General features: G+C 43.1%; 1 protein-coding gene across 2 annotated transcripts in view; it reads right to left on the reverse strand.

The window, feature by feature from the left end:
* JARID2 (jumonji and AT-rich interaction domain containing 2) overlaps nt 1-21,538 on the reverse strand; it is a 270,564-nt gene that overhangs the window by 139,717 nt on the left and 109,309 nt on the right. For both annotated transcript variants that reach the window (XM_019662178.1, XM_019662180.1), the window contains one exon: nt 5,762-5,897. In XM_019662178.1, the coding sequence (XP_019517723.1) occupies nt 5,762-5,897 (136 nt within the window). The remainder of the gene's footprint in view (nt 1-5,761; nt 5,898-21,538) is intronic.

Raw genomic sequence — 21,538 nt, forward strand, 5'->3', positions numbered from 1 at the left:
CTGTGAGTCACCAGCGACGGCGTAGGCTGCAGCCCCTGTGGCAGTGGGTTGCCATGGGCTACCGTATGTAGCCAGCAGCCAGCGTGAGTGGCCAGCAACCACAGTGAGCGGCCGTCCAGAAGTCGGCGACTGATCTGCCTCGCCCGGGAAGAGCGCAATGATGGTGCCAACTTGGGCCAGTGAAGCAACATCCTCCACAACTAGACTGAAGAATAAAACGACAGCAACTTGTCTGTTCCACCCCCCTCCCCGATTCCCCAGCTCTGTTCCCCTCCCCCAACTCCCCAATAAAAAAAAAATCTTTAAAAAAATTAAAAAATAATAATAACCAGCAACTTGTCTGTTCCCCTTCCCTCAATTCCCCAGAGCTGTTTCCCTCCCCCAATTCCCCAATAAAATCTTTAGAAAAAAAAGAAAAGTCTCAGAGATTGCAGTGTTAGAGAAAACTTAATTTAGTATCTAATCTGCAGCAGCTGCTGTGAGAAGCCTGACCTGGTGGCTGCTTACAGCTTACAGAGGACACCAGCACTTATACATCGGCAGTTCGATTTGGACAAAGCAGAAGGGTAAAAGCCAGTTTCTTCCGGAGAAAAAAAATGTCTTTCCTGTCAAAGAACAGACCATCTTCAGAACCTGAAAGCTTCAGGCTGAGGAAAGGCAAACATACAACCAAGACATTCATTTCAAACATGGCTCCATAAATAAACTTCCATTCATCAAAGTGTTCTGACTTTTACAATTTTGACTCACAAGTCATTTTTATTTTATGCTGTGAACAATGAATTTGCAGGACTTTGGACCCATGTTTCATTCCATAAATATCAGGAATCTTTGAGAAAGATTTTTAAAGGAGTTCAAAATTCTATGCCTTAGGGAAAAAATGGAGGTGGGGGGTGAGGGGGGTATCCTATATCTACACTTCCAACTCTGGTCCTTGGCTTCCAATTAACAACCGTTGCCCCTCTCTCACCACTGCAATGAAATGGCTGGTTCGACAACAGTATTAAAAGTACAGATCTCGTCTCCAAGTGAAGAAACAGAAAGAGATGAAGGCATCTGTGAGCGTGTGACTGAAGGAAGAAGAGTGACATCAGAAGCTGTGCAATTTTTTGATTCCCTCTCTCTATTCAATTACAAGGTCGAATAAAGCCCGGAAACATGCTCACAATGAAAGATTTCACTTATCTCCTTTAAAAGAAATTGCTGTTAGGAAGAAAAAAAAAAGCCCTCCTACAAATTCTTATATTTTGGGATCCCATCTTTATGGAGGATTCCTAAGTACTTCTGTTTATCTAGGTGGTAGTTAAAAGCAGGGGAACTCTAGTGCAAAAAGCCAAGGTTTATTTAAATCCTGGCTCTGCCCAGTTACAGCTGTGTAGGCAACTTGCTAACCCACTCTTCCCGTGTTATTTCCTCGCCTGCAAAATGGTTTGCTCTGAAGAGTAAATGAGTCACATATGAGTCAAGTCCTCAAACAATAACTGCCAAATAGTAAGCGCTCAATACAGGTTGGTTGTCACAACCAGGGCCCACAGGAAAATCCTAAGAAAGGGTTCAGCTTCCCTTACATCTAGTCAAGGCTCTTTAGCTGGACAGAGGGCTTTGCTGGATCTCAGATGACATTTATAGGAAGCAAATGAAATTCAAATACAGCTAACAGTTTCCCTCTCTTACTGTGTAATTATGAGTATGCTCATTATTTGTGTGGCATGATATTATTTAAATGTCCTTAATTTCAGCCCCAGTAGGCCAAGGACCCTTAAAGAGTGGCTGCGGCCTCAGCCTTGGCCAGCCCTTTCCTAAGCTTTTGCCAATGGATTACAGCCAGAAAAAGTGGCATTATCTATAGTAGGAGGTATACAGAAGGCTCCCAATCAGCAAAACTCTTAGCCCTGCCTCCTCAGCCCAGCTAGAATCAACATGCGGTGACGCTGGCTTCAGTTCCTACACAGACAATCCATAAGGACGTTCAAGACTCACATTCACTACCTCTAGAAGGGCAAAAAAAGTCACTCCTTGTCAGTTTAGAACCACAAAAGCAAGACTGCTGGCAAACATGGATTTTATGACATAAAATAGGAGTTCTCTCTGCTATCTGATGTCTGCGTGTGTTATTACTACTACACCAGACCTGCAGAAATGGGGCAGCTGAGCTCAGCCGCTAGGTACAAGCTGCCACTGTTTGTACACTATTAACAGGCAGCAGACCCCTGAACGCCGCCTTACACAAGAGGGAAGGGCCAGGGGCTCGCTCCTTGTTCGGCATCCTAGCATGCCAATGGTTTAGCGGGAGTGACGTCAATTCAAATCATATACAAAATTATGTCAAGCCCATTCTACTGTTAATGCAAAATAGTATTATATTAATAAAATTGAATTTTAAAATACTCTGGCAGGACCTATAACCCAGAAACATCTTTGTTTAAAAATTGATTGGACAAAAAATAAAACACATTGTTTTCAATACTACTATTGCAAAGATATGGTGTAATTTGCATCCCATATGTGTTCTAAAACAAGTAATAGATTCAAAGTTACACAAGTTGAACTGTACTTCCAGTTCTACTACTGCATAAATGAATAGCTGCATGAGATTAGGAAAGTCACTGCCACATGTAGCACTCACAAAGCACACAAGGACGATTATTCAGCTTACAGATGAAAACACTAGGGGTTTCAAAGGTATGTCACTACCCAAGGTCCCCAAGTAACAAAACATGAAAAGGGGGGCCCCAGGGGCAGAAGTCCCCCCCACCCTATGTGGGGAACAGGCACATGCTCTCTCACCCATGTCCCATCCCGTTTTATACCCCACCTCCCAGTGAGGGCTCTGTACTGGGCAGTTTCAAAACTCTATCACCAGACAAATTCCTGTCACTATTAAAATTGGACCAATGGAATTATTTCATCTTTTGAAAAGGAACCTCAAGGGGGTGGAGGACTAAGAATAACAAAAAATAAAAACAACCTGCCCAGCTGTTAAAACTGCTCTTCCTTGACTAACTTATCTTCACTTACCATACAATGAAGAACCCGCTACTGTATGCTGTGATGGACAGTTTAAGACAAGGTTAGTCGTTCTATTGTACAGGACCTGAATGATGATCTGTTATAAAGCACCCATTCTAACTCAAGTGATACTCGCAGAAGCATACATATACACACATTCAGAGAACACTGCTTGCAATCATCCCTACTCCCAACCTCGTTCAGCCAAAAAATTCTCGGATGCTCCCTGCTATTTCAGCTCTCTGGGTCACACGTCCCCTCAAAGAGCACTCCCGAGACTCTGAGTCCTACAGAGATGGAGCTATTCCTATGGTAACGATTCTGGTTTCCTGTACTTTCCAGTAGCCCCCAAACAGGAAGGACACTTGAACATGTTAGCGGCCCTTAAGAAACTTCTTCATAAAACACACCTAAGCTCTGAAATAAGGAGACGAGTTTACTTAAAACTGCTATTGCAATCCAATATACAGACTAACAAAACAGTGACCTTGGAGTGCTGCTTGCACCAACACCAACAGAAACCCAAAAAAAGGTATATTCACAGCAATTTTACAACTAAGGGAAAAGCTTTGGGGCCTGTCATTTAAAAAAAAAAAAAAAAAGACAAGTCAGTCTTTATCAGGGCGAAAGGTAAACTAACATGACAAAAACTACCTTTTCTTTATGAGGCTGGTAAAAGAATTATTTAAAGCCGTCAATGATTCCACAACTTCTCTTAGAATTCTTTCTTCCACATGTCAAGCCCTCAACTCTGCCAGTGAAAAGAAGGGGGCTACAATTAGTCAAACTAGCTGGCAGTGCTGGTTGCTTCTTGAATGACTTAACTTTAAGTTTTGTTCTTTTACCCAGATCCCACCTTTTATTCAATCCTGGGCACCTGGCTACCTTTTTGTCCTACAAGCAGATTTTTCCCACTTAGGGTTTTTTTAATTGTTAAGACATTCTTAAAGCAGTAAGGCAGGACCACTCACGAATAGCAGAATGAGAGCATTCCTTATCGCAATAAGATCTAAACTCGTAGCAGCTACTGCTCTACTCTAATTCCAGGACACAATGATGTTCTCCTCATTACATTCCCCAAAAAAACTTAATCAAGCGAAACACTGCTCCTCGACTTACTATGGGGTTATGTCCAGATAGGATCTTTTCAGTTTACGATGGGTTTAAGTCGAAAATGCATTTAATACACCTAACCTACCATCTTACTTAGCCTGGCCTACCTTCAATGCGTTCACAACACTTTTAGTCTACAGTCTGGCAAAATCTTTAACAGAGTTTATCTGATAATAAAGTGTTAAGTGTCTCATGTAATGTATTATGCATATCGCTTTTGTACCATCGTTAAGTCGAAAAATCCTAGCTCAGACCATCTTAAGTCTGGGGACCGTATGTATTTAGTGTGAAGCAGTAAAAAGAACTGTCACATCAAATGTTCTCTAAATAGACACAGAGCACAGGGTTTACTGTATTACAGGCAGCCAAGGGGTGGATCGTGTGCCTACCTGTCAGAGCCCTATGGGCATATGGGTCCAAACTGTACACTGTTGCAACAGGTTCCTCTACTTATTTGGCCTCTGCAAATGTGAAAGAAATTTTAAAAGGGCCTTTCCCATTACATGTTGGCTCGGAATTCAAGGAGCTGTTGTTTCAAACCCCACGATACTAGAAGAGATTGACAAAACTTCGGTGGATGGCAGGGAGGTCATCTCAGAAAACCCAGCCATCGACCTGTGGAAACAGAGCAGCAACAGGTCCTGTCTGTAAGCACTAGCTCCAACCAGACGCTCCCAGACAACTCACCTTACAACTAAGCAGCTGGAAAGAAACTGGGAGCCCTCAGTTAACCTGTCGCTCTGCACCCTGGGGCAAGCTGTCAAGCACTCCACGTCTGAGGACTGCTACCCCACGACCAGAGCAAAGATTCTAAAGGAAGAACAGAATTTCCTCTTCCTTGTCTCCCTGCCCAAACAAGTACAAACCAGAACACGGTCGATTCATTCACCTGTAATCCTAAGAGATTTAAGAAGTACGAGGGAGACTGTGGAATGCCACCACAGCCACATCCCTTGAAATTAAATACAGACACAGACAATAACCCAATGTTTGTTCTGAAATGGTTTTCACTGGATGACTTCATCTAAATCATATCAACCCCATTCAAAAGAGACATCAGAATAAACTCAGACAGGAACAAGTTTCCAGGGATGCTTTTGGTGACCATACAGGAAGAGGTAGAGGTAAACCTCTAGATGCACAGGAATTCTGTGCCACTGTATACCTGCTGCCAGGTAGCAACCTGCCCAACCTAATCAACAAGGAAGGAAGCAAGTGCTTCGGAGGATGCTGAGCCGGACAGCAAGGCACGCAGTAGATTTGGGCTACTTCCTATACAAACAGGGGATAAGAACCAAAGGCTCCACACTGCAGCAGGATCATCAAAGACTTCTGCTGTCATATGGAGTATAAAGACGGACACCCACTGGAAAACCTGTTACACAGGCTCCACTTTCAACCCAGGACTTAGTAAGAAATCAGACTCAGCCCTGGTCCCGTCTACAGGAAACAGACTAAGGCACCTTGCCAATTATATTGTGCAGCATATAAAGAAACATAAAAATGAATCTATAAACCCAATAGGATGTCCAGAGTAACTACCAGGAGAGACCTAGCTTAAGAAGCACAGATTGCAAAAAACACATCCAATTGAGAAACGAGGCCATGCCCAGAAACGCCAACAAAATATTCAACTCACCATTTACTGTTTTCAAGCTCCCAGGAATGCCTTCACCATGCTGCCTCTTCTGGGCATTCTTGAACTCCTTCAGAGACAAATAAAGGACTTTACGTACCACCCTTTCTTCTGACCATGGAATCCCATCACTGTCATCCTGGAGAAACAGAAGAAAGCGGGGGTTACTTAAAAGAAAGCAAAGGGATATTAAGAGTCAGAATAAAGAATTCCAAACAAGTACTGTGTGACCAAAAGTTCTGGAGAGTGATATCACATCATATGGTAAAGGGCCAGCATTAGCCCTTCCAACATCTGGACAGACTTCAGGCAAAACCACCTCACTTCCTTTATATACCCACTCCCAAAAACCTTCACCAAAGTTTTCTGCTCCTGTAAAAGTTCACAAAACGAAGTTATCACACTCACAACCAGAGGAGTAATGGACATTTTGCTGGAGTTTTATAAAGTGAGTAATGTCAGAATGGATGTGCTTTACAAACGTGTGCTGTACTTTTGGGGAAAGTTGTCGGTGCCACCTTCGAGGTAACGTACGATTCAGCCAGAAATGAAATTGGATCTGCAATAGCCTCTTAAGGAAACGAGTCATAAATGAAAGAGAAGACAGAAAGAGACCACTGTGGAAAAGGGCAATGGATCTGGGGGGGGTGGGAGACGGGTGTTAAAAAAATATAAAGAGATACACACAGGTTGATAACAGGTCTTGAAAGTCTAATTTAAAAGTGTGGCTCCCTTATGTCCGTTCTATCAAATCCAATGCAAGTTCTTGAAAGAGGAATGAACAGAATGAAGGCCATTTTGGGAAGGTAGGGGTAGCGGAACCAAAGACTAGCAGCCAGCCCAGAGATGATCCCGGTGGTAAAGACAGAAAGAGATTAGAACAGAAGAAGCATTGAGAGGGGCCCGGGTGGGAGACACATGCCAGCAGAGAGCTGAGACAGAACAACAGCTACATCTGGACCAGTGACTGAACTGGATTAACTGTTTTAGGGAACACAAGGTTTTGAAGGTTTACAGGGTAGATCCATCCGGCTAAGGACGTTCGCAGGCATTTCTGTGGGAGTCAGTGCACTGTTTGCTAATCTAAGACGTCCTCGCATCCGTGCATCTTCTTTAAGACAAGCATTTCATAACAGAGTTCAACTTAGAGATGGAAAGATTTGAGCTTCTCAGACACTTTGGGCCTCAAGAGAATGAGGAAAACATTAATACTCTTGGTAAAAACAGGATTTTGGATATTCGTGTTCCTTTTGTTCAGACAGGAACCTGAACACCTCAGAGGCAGACTGCTGCTAGCTGTTGTGGATGGCCAACAGATCGGTTTTACTCCCTGCCACTAACGGTGACATAAAATCTCCATGGGACTCGACAGGAAGACTAGGTTATCTGAGGTCTTTTCCAGCGCTTAAATTCCTTAACTCTGTATAAACACAAACTACATCTTAGAAATCCAACCACACAGAAACTCTAAGCCCTAAATAACTGAAGCTGCACTCTTGCTAAGCTTCCAGGATTTCCTAGATTGAGAGTAATTCTCCATCTCCTATAAAAAAGGGAAAAGAAGCCCTGGGAAAAGAGGGAGCTAGGATTTCCACCCTCCCCTCCATGCCCTTCACTCCTGTGTACCTGCCAAGCTGAGACTTCCGTTACCTCTACAGGAAAACGGCATATCCTGCCTTCCTGGTCACTCTCCTGAGAGCCAAGACATCTACAGACCTGGGTGGTGAGCAAAGTTCAAGCATAAAGGCTAAAAGAACAGCCAGCTTCTCCTCGATCTGACAGAATGAACACACGCAATTTCTTAACAGCTCCTTGGCATAAGTCATTAGAGACCTTCCAATCACTTGGTTAAAAACCAGGAAAATGAAACACTCTCACCAGACAGACCCAAATAACCAACTGAGTAAAAGGCAGATGGTTTAACACACAAAGCACAAACACACACAAAGCACATGATAGTGGAATTCACTCTTACAGCAACTGCCTTGAGTTTGCATGAAAGCTCCCCTAGCCTCTTCATTGAAATGGGATGATAGTCTTAACTGCGGGAGGAGTTAATGCTTATTGGGCTGAAATCCACTTTTTCAGTTTCCAAGGTCTATGCAATAAAGGCTGTCCAGCAGAATTCTCTTCATCACTACCTGGTTTGTATTCCCATCATTTCCATCTCCACAACAGTGATGTGGCTATAAACTATTATTTCCTACATATACACAGTATATAAATTATAAAGCCCCAAAATAGCTTTCAATGTAAAATTCCTGTCATGATTTTCTGCATTATGTTGGTACCTTCATTCTGACCTCAGGCCTCCACACAAGAGAATGACACCCCTACAGCTAATGTCTAATTAAAACATAAACCGTATGAGATGAAAATTCCTGCAAAGGAGGATGCATTTAAGGTTTACTTCCTGACACAATGGTGGCTTCGTTATACCTATGAAGTACTTTAAATACAGGAGAAGCAAATCCATGACACAGATTATGAGCTTTCAAATTCTAGACATTAAAAATCAAACTTTTTTTTTAAGCACAAGTGTTCCCTGTATAATCTGGAGTGCTGGTCAAGACTTGTCACCTACCTCAATGTTGATGCAAGACACAAGCCTAGGACATAGCAGGCTGACTCTGTTCCGTTTCTAAAAGCTTGTTAGGTAGCTAGTAATTCAGAAATTAAAAATTAAACTGTCCTGCACAGCTGCGGAGTCACGATGACTCACGCTACACTTAAGCTTGCAGCTGGGGGTGGGGGACCTCTCCCGAGCAGAATGTCTGATGCAGAATCAGAGGTGTGCCTGCCCCCAGCAGTGGGGCAACACAGTGCAGTCCACACTGGGTGTCACGGGAGGGCAGGGAGAGGGGATCTTCAAGTATAACGCTCTGCTCAGAACAGCCAAGCACTGGCTGCTCTAGGAAACAGCCCACAAAGAACCATCCTTAGAGGTCAGGCAACTCGAAACACACATGCCTCTCTCTCCAAGAGTTGACATGGCCTCTAAATACAAGGCTTCCCTTTTATTTTCCCTTCTTCAATAGCTGTCTTATTCAATCAGCCATTCAAATAATGTCTGCTTGGGGTCAGGAAATCGTGTGTCCTGTTCACCACTGCTAGCCCCAGCACCCAAAACATGCTGATAGCATAAGAGCTCAGTAAATATTCCTGAAAATGACAAAGAACTCAAGCTCGAGGTCACTCTGCCCACCTACGTTTTACCCATGCATGGCCCGCCAGTGCCTAACCTCACAGGCATCTGGGACGTTTTAAGTGACGTGCCTGAAATCACAACAATTTTCTTGACAAATCACTGCTCCTCTCATAGAACACTCCACACAGCAACAAACCCCCAGGGGCCGGGCTGCCCCTCACTCACAGCCGTAAGCTTGTCGGCGTACTGGCGACATCCCCCCTACACAGTGGCTGTACCCCCGCTTCCTCGACCATCGAATTCCCTGCAAAACAACAGTGCCCAAGTCTAACGACCCAGTCACAGCCTCTTACCTTCCGCTAAACATGGACCAATTCCTTCACAAAATACCTCACACTGTTCCTCTCCCTACCTCACCACATCCGTACAGGCTCCTTTTACTCTGTATCTGCCAGCATTCTCTCATTATTCTCCCCACCGCCTCCTATATTCAATTACCCATTCTCAAATCACTCATTTCAAATCAACCAATGTCCACGCGCACTTCACTATTCAAAAATCCTAACTATCCCCTTTGATCTCCCTGGATGACGTCATGCTTCCTGGCTCTCCCTTTCCCAGGGTTTGGAATCACCCACGATTGGACAGTGCAGCACTGAACAGAGAGAGGTCCCTTCTTCCTTTCTTGGCCTCCTCCAGATTGCTCCCACAAAGCCTAGCACCTCGTCTATGCTGGTTTACTGGTCAGCTTAAGAAAGAACGATACAGGAGGAGTTGTAGCCATTGATATAGGAGTCAATGTGTCAGTTCTTATGAATTTCATTAAAGATTTCAAAACAGCTATTGCCATTTAGGGTTTCCATAAGCCCTCTAGGTTAATAGTCCATCAAACATTGGGCATACCACAATTCCACTCCCAGACAATGTACCCCCTTTTCCTCATTCCCACTCTCCAATCTCTTACTTATATTTCCCCAACCCCCAAACAAATGCTTTACAACTAGTGACATAAAAAAAATATTTGGGTCTGTTGACAGGAGGGGAGGGGGGGGAAATCACACACACAGATTCACTTTGCTATTGACTAAAAATCACTTTCTTTGGCAAATGGAAGACTAATGAGGCCTTTAAAAGTGACATTTTTCATTTGCAAAACATTTGCCTTTCTTTGAAATCACTGAAGAATTTCTTATCAAAAGTAGCAAAATTGAATGCTTATGGTTATAATCTTGGTTACTAAAAGGGAAAAAAAGAACAACATAACTCTAGTTACTCAAATTTACATGCCATATAAGAAAAAGGTGCACAGAAAGTAGGTACATGAAGACACTACACTCCTTGAAGCAGATGGCACCATCTAACCATCCTCCAAAACTGACAGTCCAGGTTGGAGATCAGCCTTCAATGGCTGCCCACCATATCCGTGCAACTCCAAGTGCAATCCACAGAGCACCAAGAACCTTATCCACCTGGCGTCTTGTTAGGAATGAAGACTCCTGAACCCCACCCCAGACCTACTTAATCAGAATCTGCATTTTAAGAAGCTTCCCCAGGAGCCAGCCGAGTGGCGCGTTGGTTAAGAGCTGGCTTCGGATGCCAGAGGGCCCCGGGTCGGATCCCACATATGAGGGCCAGTGACACTGCCCTCCACAGCTAAGATGCTGAACAACAGCTCAACCTGGAGCTGGGCTGCCATGAGTCGCCTGCGACGGCATAGGCTGCAGCCCCTGTGGCAGTGGGTTGCCATGGGCTACCGTGTGTAGCCAGCGGCCAGCGTGAGCGGCCAGCAGCCGCAGTGAGTGGCCATCCAGAAGCCGGCGACTGATCTGCCTCACCCGGAAGAGCGCAATGATGGTGCCAACTTGGGCCAGTTGAAGCAACATCCTCCACAACTAGACAGAAGAACAAAAGGACAGCAACTTGTCTGTTCCCTTCCCCCAATTCCCCAATAAAAATCTTAAAAAAAAAAAAAGAAGCAGCTTCCCCAGGTGATTCCTACGCACATGGAAGTTTCAGAAGCTCTGCTGTACACAGCAGTTGTCCATCCCATGCCTATTTTGTATCCCTTTCTAATTCCCATCAGAATACAGGCAAAGGTAACGATGAGGTGAAGTCCCAATATGAATACTTTTTTTTTGAAGCTGAGCCATCCTGACGCCTGTTGGCAGCTCAGCTCGGGAATCAAACTGCTGTTGCTCAGAGCTCACCCTCTTGAGCAAGCTCTTAACCAACTGAGCCACTCGGCAGGCCACCCAATATGAATACTTCTAACATACATCTACTATTGCCATTTCTCCTGCCAGAAATAAGAAGTCTGTATTACTAGACCCTGAGAAATCTTCACTTTGATATCTTTTCACTGAGCCAAAACAAGTTATCAAATAACAGAGGCAAATAACAAAGGTGAAAACAAAAAAGGCAAGGCGCTAAGAAATGCAAGTTTTACCTGTGGTATCAGATGGGTGCTAGGACTTACTGGGCTGACCACTTCACAAGGTGTATAAATGTCTAATCACTATGCTGCAAACCTGAAACATAATATTGTTACATCAACAGTAACTGGAGAATAAACTTCAAAAAAAATTTTAATGAAAAAAGTTTTAGTTCTTAGAATCATTCTTTATGCAACATGGTTTCTCCAACTCTCATCCAATGATTACCCAGTTTGGCATGACTTCCCTTTCAAACGTGACACCCAGAATTAAACACACATTCCAACAAGTGAATAATATTCCAGAATAGGACCAACATGTGCAATAAGATCATTTCTATTTTCATGCATAAATCCCAAAGTTAGGATAAATTGTAGCAGCTGCATTACGCTGTAGGATCTCATTAAGCTTGCAGTTAACTATATCCTCCATGGTGATTTTATTTGTTGTTGTTTTTTTTGGGGGGGGGTGGTGTAAATTTTTTTTCTTTTCATTACAATGCAACAAAACCCAAAGGAAGCCCTGATCCAACCACAATCAAAGCTCCCAATTGTAAAATTCTTTTCCTGTGATGACCTCCTCACTGCTAGGGGTGGGAAGAAAATACAACAACAACACAGAACACAGGTCACTCACAGAAAGCCCCATGTGCATGGTAATATAAACCAAGTTGCACTCCTTCACCCCGTTACTTTTACAAGACAGAAAGGGAGATGCAGGTCCCCCGCCCCCACCCGCGACGTGCTCAAGAAGAGACGGGGTTAAGGACATAAGTGGTGATTCAAGCTGTGGCTGTTATCAAGGTACATGAGTTCTCACCTATCCCAACCTCCACCGAAAGTGCAACTTCAAATCAACATTAGTTTAAATAAAGCCTGAAATTAGGCATTCTAACTTAAATAAATTTGCTGACCATTCAGAATGTCTCTCCATGACCCTCACTTTAAAACACTGTATTACTGATTCGATATACTTGTAACCACACCAAGAATTCTAATTTACTGTCTCAAGACTGATCAGATCGCTGAGACGGCCACAGGCTGGGCAGAGCCTTCACGGGCTGCTGCTTTCCAATGGCAGCCAGCTCTTCAGCAAGACGGGCCTTCAAAATCTCTTCGGAGCGCTCACATGCAAGAAAACAGGGACACCCAGGTCAGTCAAGCTTGCAAAACAGGTGCTAGCAGAGGACAGTGTGTCCTTAGAGTCATAAGGGAAGGAATTGAAGAGGGACAATGATTATAAAGATAGCAAACGTCTGCTGGGTCCTCACTACTGCTTTCCCCCTTTAGTTTAAATGGGTGGGAAAGGAAGTAATCACAAACTCTTGGTTATTTTTCAAAGAGGAGTTTCAGTGGCTTACTCAAAGGCCTTGCAGCTGGAGATATAAACAGGAGCTGGTGCCATCAGGCAGTCAGTCAGTTGGCAGGTGCCTGATCGGGAAGCAAATTTCAAAGCTCAGAAATTTGTTACTAAAGAGAAAATATCAAACATGGAACTCACATTGACTCCTGAATGAAAGTAAGATTAAAATGACTAATTTCAAGAGGTGAATATCAATGTTACATGAAAAACCAAACTAGTCAAGAGCAACAGCTCAAGCTGGAGACTACCAACAGCAGGGGGGAGGGGTGCAGGGGAGGGGAGGGGAGGAGAGAGGGGGGTTTTCTCTTACTGGCCTTTCCAACTACCTTGTATAATAGAGAGAATATCAATTCTAAGGGTATTGCTCAAAGTATCCTTAGGCAATTTGTCCATTATCTTGGTTTTTTTATTACGGTTTCAAATTCAGGCCATTTGATTTAGGAGAGGAAAAACGATTAAAAAGCATGAGTTAATAGGGAAGCACATTTCTGAACAAAAAAAAACACTTTTTAACAATTACAACTAGTTAAAAATGAAATGTGGCCCAATGGAAGATAACTTCCGATCACTTGTGAGCTAACTACATAAGAAACTCATGAATCACAGGTAGAGTGACCAAGTAATTTATCATCCCAAACAAGGGCATTTTTAATAATGACATGAGGACAACTGGTACTTAGGTTAACCAATGATACTAGGTCCCTTCCAGCAGATTGGAATCCATTAAAAATGGTCTACACCACCACAGAGATCCATTTTTAACCACATCACCTAATAAAAATAAAGGCAATGTCCAAGACATACATACCAGGATTGAAGAGTGATACACACCTGTGTCTTAAATTGAACTCCAGAACCTCACACCAATGTTTTAAATGTCAATCTGCTTATTATAAAAGGGGGGGGGAGAACCCCAGGGACTGGCACAGTTACAGAAGGCATTACATTCCATAGAAAATACTTCTGCTTCCCTGAGGAGGGGCCACACCAAGTCAAATGTTCTTCACAGCCTGTTCTAAGATCAACAAGCAGAGAGGGAGGCAGAGGTTGTGAGGGAAACGAATGTTCAAGTTCACAGTAGAAAGATGTTCTCCTAACATGCAACTTCTTTATTAAAGTTTATACAAGTACCAAGACAAGGGTTTGGATGACAGGAGCCCCTGGATGAGCTCTACCCATGCTAACACGGGCATAGATCCTACTTCTACCCACCTTGCCACAGTTCGGGGAGTGGAGGAATCTGTGACTTCCCACCCTTTGTAAAAAGAAAATGAAATGCCACGCCCAATTCCAATGCTCACCCCTGCCCTAACGCTGGATTACCACGAAATGCCACGTCATGGGGAGGAGGGCTGTGGATCTGACTGACAGCTGCACAGAGCTGACCAATAACAAAATTTGTAAGACTGGGTCCATAAGGGTGGTGGGGGGAAAGAACTGATGCCTTTTCCTCCTTCCATGGAAAATGACTGGAAACCTCTACAGGAATGCCTTTTATTTTCAAAACAAATCTGCATATACCTGTTGTTAAATCATCCTATTTAATACAATTTGTTACTGTCTGAAACACCAGTCTTCCACAATAGTGTGAAGAGAGAACAATGACAGCATCAAAAACTTTGTTGGGGAATACTGATTCTTGGCATGGATTCAACATAAACAATGATTTATGGAGCCAAAAACAAATAAATAGAGAGAGAGGATACTGAAGAAAAATTGAGAGAGGTACAACTTAGGCTAAAACTACTGTTTTTTCCCTTTTAACAAAATACTATTTTCTCCATTAGAAATCTCTCAAGTCAACCCAATGCTAATTCATGTTTTTAATTCCATAAAATGGTTCAATGTCAATACTCAAACATCAAAGAGAAATCAGGGGAATATTCACATCTATAAGTAAAGTAAGTGGCCAGGAAACCACTGACTTATGAACTTGTGAATGATATTCCTTTGTCTTGACTCTAAATTAAAAGCACTTCAAGCAGCATATTTCCTCAGACAGACATGCTTCCCAGGATAAAGTAAACGGTCTGAAAATGCTTATGCGAGGAGAGTTTTACTTCTTCCAAACTCCCACTAAATAATGTGTACTTATCTTTGATTACTGCCTATTTATAAAAAAAAAAAAAGCTACAGCTGAAATTGGATTAAGAACTTCTGCTGAAAACGATTTATTGCATAACACAACTCTGACAGCCTGAATCTCCGGCCACCAACTGAGCCTTTATAAAAATCTGCTGGGCAGCTGCCAAGTCAGCTCTTTTGCATCTGAGCATGTCAGACATGGCCGTTGTCAAGGCAGCAGCAGCATGGGCTGCGACATCCATCCGTAGGTTCATGGTTAAACGGTGCAGTCAGGGAACAGCAGCGAGGGCCGTGCAAAACAGCATTCACCCTTCCTGCAGCTCTTCATGTGACAGTATGTTGTTTCAACATAATCAAAAAGGACCCAAGATCTACAGCAGGATTATCTCCAAAAATTCAGCAGAAATCTAGATTGATGATCTACTTTCAGTGAAGGGAAGAGGGGGTAGAAAATAAAATCGAGTTACAAATAAACAGTTGCTCAGAATGAGGGACGATCTAGTACCAGCAATGCCAACATACAACCATCCAACTTCACTGGGGAATAAACTATTAACAAGTAGGTTGCTGAAGGAATTCTAACTAATTTGGATCTTTTAATCATTAAAGTCTGATTATGTTCATTAGAATTCCCCCCAAAAAACCCCAAATGGCATATTCTAAGATGTACAACCAACAGAGTAGCCGCTAGTCACATGTGGCTATTTACAATTAACCTAAAGTTAAAAAAAATTAAGTTCCTTAAGACACATTTCAAGTGCGCAGTAGCACATGTCTCCCAAAACAGACAACACAGCAAAAATGTTTCTATGATTCCAGAAAGTTCTATTGGACAGCACTGTTCTACAGAATATATTTGTGTTTAACTGGATAAAGTTTCAATTGACTGTGTGTTACTTGCTAACACATTTCATTATGTCCCTGAGATTCTTCAAAATATGTGCTACCTTTATGTTCTGAATACTTGAATACCTTGCACAAGAAAATCAGAGTCTAACACAGGTAAAAACTATTTGGATTATAGACAGCCACCCATACAACTCTCAGGAAAGTGATTCCAGTCCTCTGTTACATCTAGCCTTTCGGTTTTGCAGGAAACGTACATGAAATTCTGAGGATGAAGTCTAAGATTCTTCACTTTACAAGTAAGCCCTTAAGACACACGCTGCTTTAGTATGCCTTCAAATCATTTTCTAAGGAAGACCCTACAAAATACATCCTCCGGAATTATGACCCAACAAAAGCCAGCCCTCCACCAGCCCGTCCCCGAGCACTAACTAATGCACTAACTAACACAGTAACTGACTGACTGACTAACAAACAGGGCGACCCAAATCACTGAGACTGATTGCTGCCCCGCCTCCTGCCAGGGTCACTCAAGGTCATTGGCCTGTGAGCCTGGCAAAGGGTTTCAGCAATTCTTGCACTTGTGTTTCTCCCCGCAGGCCCCAGGACACTGCTGGGATCATTTTCTGAGCTCACTCAATAGCTAACTGTCTTGCTGGCTTTTGTGGCTCAGCAGTAACCCACAACCAAGAAATAAGCATCAGTGTGTACACATTCCCAGGGGACTGGCTCTCAGGTCATGCTACATTACAATCCATTAAGTTTATTTTAGGCCGTTTTATGAAAATTTTCAAATTATAGTACGTACACAAATAAACCTCATCCTGGGATTTAACATAAATTGACACTGTGCCACATTTATTCTGACGCACCTTACCCACAACTCCTCGGACCCTCCCCAGGGTGAAGGACCCACCCGGGATGGGTCTGCACTCTGTCATTACAGGTTTGGGTCTCCAGAAACAATTTTAATGTCTTTTGCCCCTCCAGACAGCACTTTCCACCAATGACAAATGTAGACAAGCCATTGGGTAGCAGGCCACATGCTACTTGTTTCTTTTACAAATTCTCCTCTACATTTCACAACTAGCCTATGAAGTCTGATCACACAAACACTTCTACATGATGAGCTTGAGGTGCTGAGACAGAATGGCCGAGCATCCTGACTGCTCTGTGTGGCTCCAAAGTGCCTGCCATGTGACTGAATCACGTTTTGCACCTCCAACAAAGAAAGGTGAGTCCAGCACACAGTAGGCATGAAAAAACATTTTATGTGAGTGAACACTTGTAAGCAGGTGGGAAATTTAAAGAGAACAGTGGCTTCGAAGTTAAGAGACCTGGATTCCAGTTCTAAAATTCTGTTTCTTCACGAGCAAAACAAACGACCTAGGGGAGTGGTTGACAACTTGTACATTCCTGAGAAACAACTACAGGGCTTGACAAACCACCCATTGAGGGCCTCACCCCCAGAGTTTCTCCCAGGTGATGCTGGTCCAAATATCACACCTGGAGAGACGCGGGAGTACACCAGCCTTGCAATGGACGTGATTCCCACACCTTGCCATGAAAACTGTTCTCACTGCCATGAAAAACATTATAATTGCCAAATCTAATGCGAACTTTTCAGGGGCAACCTGACTCTCCCCTGGTTTTCCTGCCCTCCCCCCACCGTCTTTCCTTCCCAAACGCTAATTATGATCTAAATGCCCATGTCTACTGAGTCATTTTCTGGACAATCTCCTCCCCCCCTCCTCACCTCTTTGTGGGGCTCTATCTCCATGAACCCTACTGCCACCCTCCTGGCACCCATGGTTTGGATTCCTGAGCAGGGTTTGGCACCTCCTTCCTCATTGTTCAAGTTCACTCTCTAAATCAAGTAGTCCTGTCTGTCTGTCTCTCCAGTCTTGGAGACAGGCTCTCATTTCCTATCTTACAGAAGAAATCTTCCAAAATGAGTCCCCAACCAATTTCCACTCCAACCATCCTCTCCACATGTGTTTCTCTAAAAACACAGCCACACTGCAATGAATTACTTTCTAAAACCATCAATCCATGTCCTCCTTCCCCTGCTCAAAAGCCTTCCATGGTTCCCAACAGCTACTACAGGGGAACTTGCCAAACTTCTTAGCATGGCCTACAAAAACTTTTATATATTGTATAATCAACCCTACTTAACCATCCAGATAGGTTTTAATTCCGCCACATCACCCAACACCTGGCATGAGCATCTCAAGCAGAGGAAACAGCTCTCATCTTTGCATCCCCGTCTCAAAACAAATACCAGGAAATAGAAGTATTGGTGTTTATTAACTAAATGTTGATTGTGACTTCAGCTATAATGCAACAGTAAATAAAGAATAGACGTCCTCAATAGACGTGGACAAAAGTCTATTCTCTTTTTCATATCAATACTTTGATACTAAGAAATACATAAACGGCCAATTAGAATCAATTTACCAGTTATGTCTATGTCAGCTCGTGGTTTTATATTGGTTTTATATTTCAGAGAACACATGATTCTATGTGACCAGGACTGTTAGTACAAGATATCAATTGTATTCAAATTGATAATATTTCCTACAAATTAACCTAGTCCTAGTCCAAAGAAAAGATTTCACTATAACACTATTCCATCATGGTTTGTAAAGATCAGAATTATTTCTGCCACCTAAACAAAACTGAAAATCTTCTCTGGTTCCTGCATCCAAGCCAATTCTAATTTTTCAAACAGGATGAGATTTCCTGCAGCAATTTAGCTCCATAAAGCCTGATGTACCAGTGTGTGGGTTCCATGAAAAGTTCCCTGCTTACCTATAGGTCAACAAAGATCTCTCAACATCATGAGGACTGACCCCCAAAAAGGTGACTTGGCATATGTACAATCTCATTTTAAAGCAAAACTGTTAGAGAAAGCAAATAGGGCTCTCTAGAAGCAAAGTTATGATTCCTCTTATGTTGACATTTCACAATGGTAAGAGAAACAAAATGCCTGTTATAAGCACAGTGGATGTAAGCAGAAGTTGACCACTTACACTTCAGGCCACGCGTGTGGAAGAATAAAGCAGAAGTGGGGAGATGCCAATGTTACTGAAAATGGGAAACCACTGGAGAGTTCTGAGCAAAGAAGTAACAGAATTTGATTTAAATTTTTAGATGCCCCCACAGGGTTCTATGTGGACATAAACGATGGGGGGAGGGGGGAGGTGAAGTAGAGAAGCAGCAGGGAATACTGGCATTGCCTACACCAGAGGCGAGGACCAGGGTGGTACCAAAAGGCTATGACAACTAATACATTCTAAAAACATTTAGACGGCTGAGCCAACTGAGTGGTGATGTGGGATGATGTGTGAGAAAAGAAAAGTCAAAGACTAACTCCAAAAATGTTCATCTCAGTAAATGGAGTCACTTCTGGGGAAAAGAAGGGTGATTCTGAAAAGAGCACTTTGGAGCAGAGAGAAGGAAGGGAGCAACCAAAAGTTCTGTTTTTTAGATGTGCTGAGTTTGAGTTGCCTATTCCAAGCTGTGTGTCAGTGTTAGAGATCTGAATTTGGGTGGCAGTTTAAAAATCAGACTTAAAGTCAGAGTTTTAAGTACCCTAATTTATTGAAGGGCAGAAAAACCAAGTTTTCCTATTCATTTAAAAGTTAGGGCTGAAGTTAGGGAAGAACTGGCTGACCTGGACAAGTCATTGTATGGCTAAGGTTTCCAGAGTTATAGGAAAAAGGATGCTTCAAAATCAAGGGTGAATTAGGCAGAGGACTGAATATGGAAAGAATAAAAGGAATGCTTTACTGACTCAAGGGTCATTCTATAAAAACCTACATTTGACATCACAGTTGTAACTGACACATGATGATGGATGTTCAATAATGTGGCGATGGAGGTCTTAAAAATCCACTGCTCAACAGAGGTGATGCTGCTAGTAAGTCCTATTTGGCCAGGTGACATCATAGATCCATCACTCAACTCGTCTCTTTATCACACTCACACACACACACCAACCACAGACACCCCTTCTTATATGCAGGCTTCACACGCAAATAAGAGAAATGACTGACACCCACCCCAGGCAGAGCAAGATGCTGAGAAGACACTGGCCTAAGGCCCGCTCTCACAGGTAGTCAAAATATGTTTCCGAGATACCCTGGACGCCATACTGTGGCCATGCAGACAAGTTTCCGTGTAGTCACAAATCACAAACGTGAGACAAACTACAACCTGTTTCCTTTCCAGTCACTCCAGAGGGGGTCGAGAGCAGTGACTTCTGGCTGCCAGCTACTGGCTCCGCCCGCAGACAGAAAGGCTGTCAGGACCCAAAGGGCAGAGCAGTACAAAGTCCACAGGAGTAAACCCTAAGACTTGGAGGAAGAATACAGAAAACAATTCCTGCCAAGTAATCAGCATTTTCATTTTATCCTATGAGTTACACCCCATTGCCAAACCTATGCTGTGCTTTCTCTCCTTCAGCAATTTCAGTTATTTTTCCTTCAGCAAACCTCGGGCTCCTGAAGCAAAGATTCTCTCTCCTGACAACGCTCTTCACTAGGATGACTGGACACCCATATTCTTATCTTCCAAACAAGCCCTCCTCATCTCCATCACAGAGGATAGACGTCCAAGTTTGAGCAGCACTAGAAACACTTTTCTAGAATACTCGCGGTCAAGCTTGGCTGCCCTGGAAATCCATTGGGGAGCTTGATCAAGTACAGCCCATTCTGGCTTAAATGGTCAGCGGCGTGGTGTGTGGCGTGGGCCACAAGATTTTCATCAACTCAGAATCATGGCTCCAGAAGTCACTCCTGACCTCCCACCTGGCGATACCCCCTCCCTCAACAGACTCAGTCTCACTGCATTACAATCATCTATTGAGTCGTCGGGAAAGTCATGAAACATTTTTGCATTGAAAAACATAGAAAAATACGTCATGACTTTCCCGACGACCCAATATATCCTGACAACTCCCTAACATCAAGCCTGGTACACATTGGGAGCTTAATAAGTAAGTGCTGAGGAAATGAAGCTTCAAAAAGAAAAATGAGGGGCCGGCCAAGTGGCTCAGTTGGTTAAGAGCGCGAGCTCTGAGCAACAGGGTCGCTGGTTCGATTCCCACATGGGCCAGTGAGCTGCACCCGAGCTGAGCTGCCACCAGTTGGCAGGATGGCTCAGCTGGTGACAGCACGTGCTCCTAATAAGGTTGCCAGTTCGACTCCTGCATGATATAGGGGGCTGCACCCCCCGCAACTAAGACTGAGCACGGCACCTTGAGTTCAGTGGCCACAACCGGACTTGGGAGCTGAGCTAGCTGCGCCCTCCACAACAAAGACTGAAGGACAACAACTTGGCTGTTCCCCTTCCCCAATTCCCCAGCAAAAATCTTATTAAAAAAAAAAAAGAATAGGGAGCCCAGAAATAAATCCTGACATCAAATGATTTAAAAAAAAAAAAAAAGATAAATGAAACTCATGTAACTAGGGAAACCAGGTAACAATTTAAATAAAACACGCAGACTGTCTTAGTACACTTTTTGTTTTCTTGACAGTAATTCTCTAAAACCAAGAATTCCGTATTCTCTAAAAATCAAGAAAAACAGAATTGTAGCTCACACTAAAGCTTTCTTTCCCTGAAACCTAAAACGAGCACCTTCTAGATTCAAGGAACTGAATCAAACTTCTGTAGAATACTCACAGTTTCCATACCTCAGACTGAATGAGGAAAACCCTCATTTCTATGAGTCAGAGATAAGATCCGATGTGCCAATAATAAGTACAAACATAACGTGTGGGAAACAAGGGTATGACTGCTTACTGAATTAATTACATCAGGAGGGAGAGATTGATAAGGCAAATCACATTTGACCTAATGTCTTATCATTGTGAACTAAGAACTAAATTGAGGTCAATTTACTGG

The sequence above is a fragment of the Hipposideros armiger genome, unplaced genomic scaffold, assembly GCF_001890085.2.
Source record: "Hipposideros armiger isolate ML-2016 unplaced genomic scaffold, ASM189008v1 scaffold_369, whole genome shotgun sequence".
Lineage (NCBI taxonomy): Eukaryota > Metazoa > Chordata > Mammalia > Chiroptera > Hipposideridae > Hipposideros > Hipposideros armiger.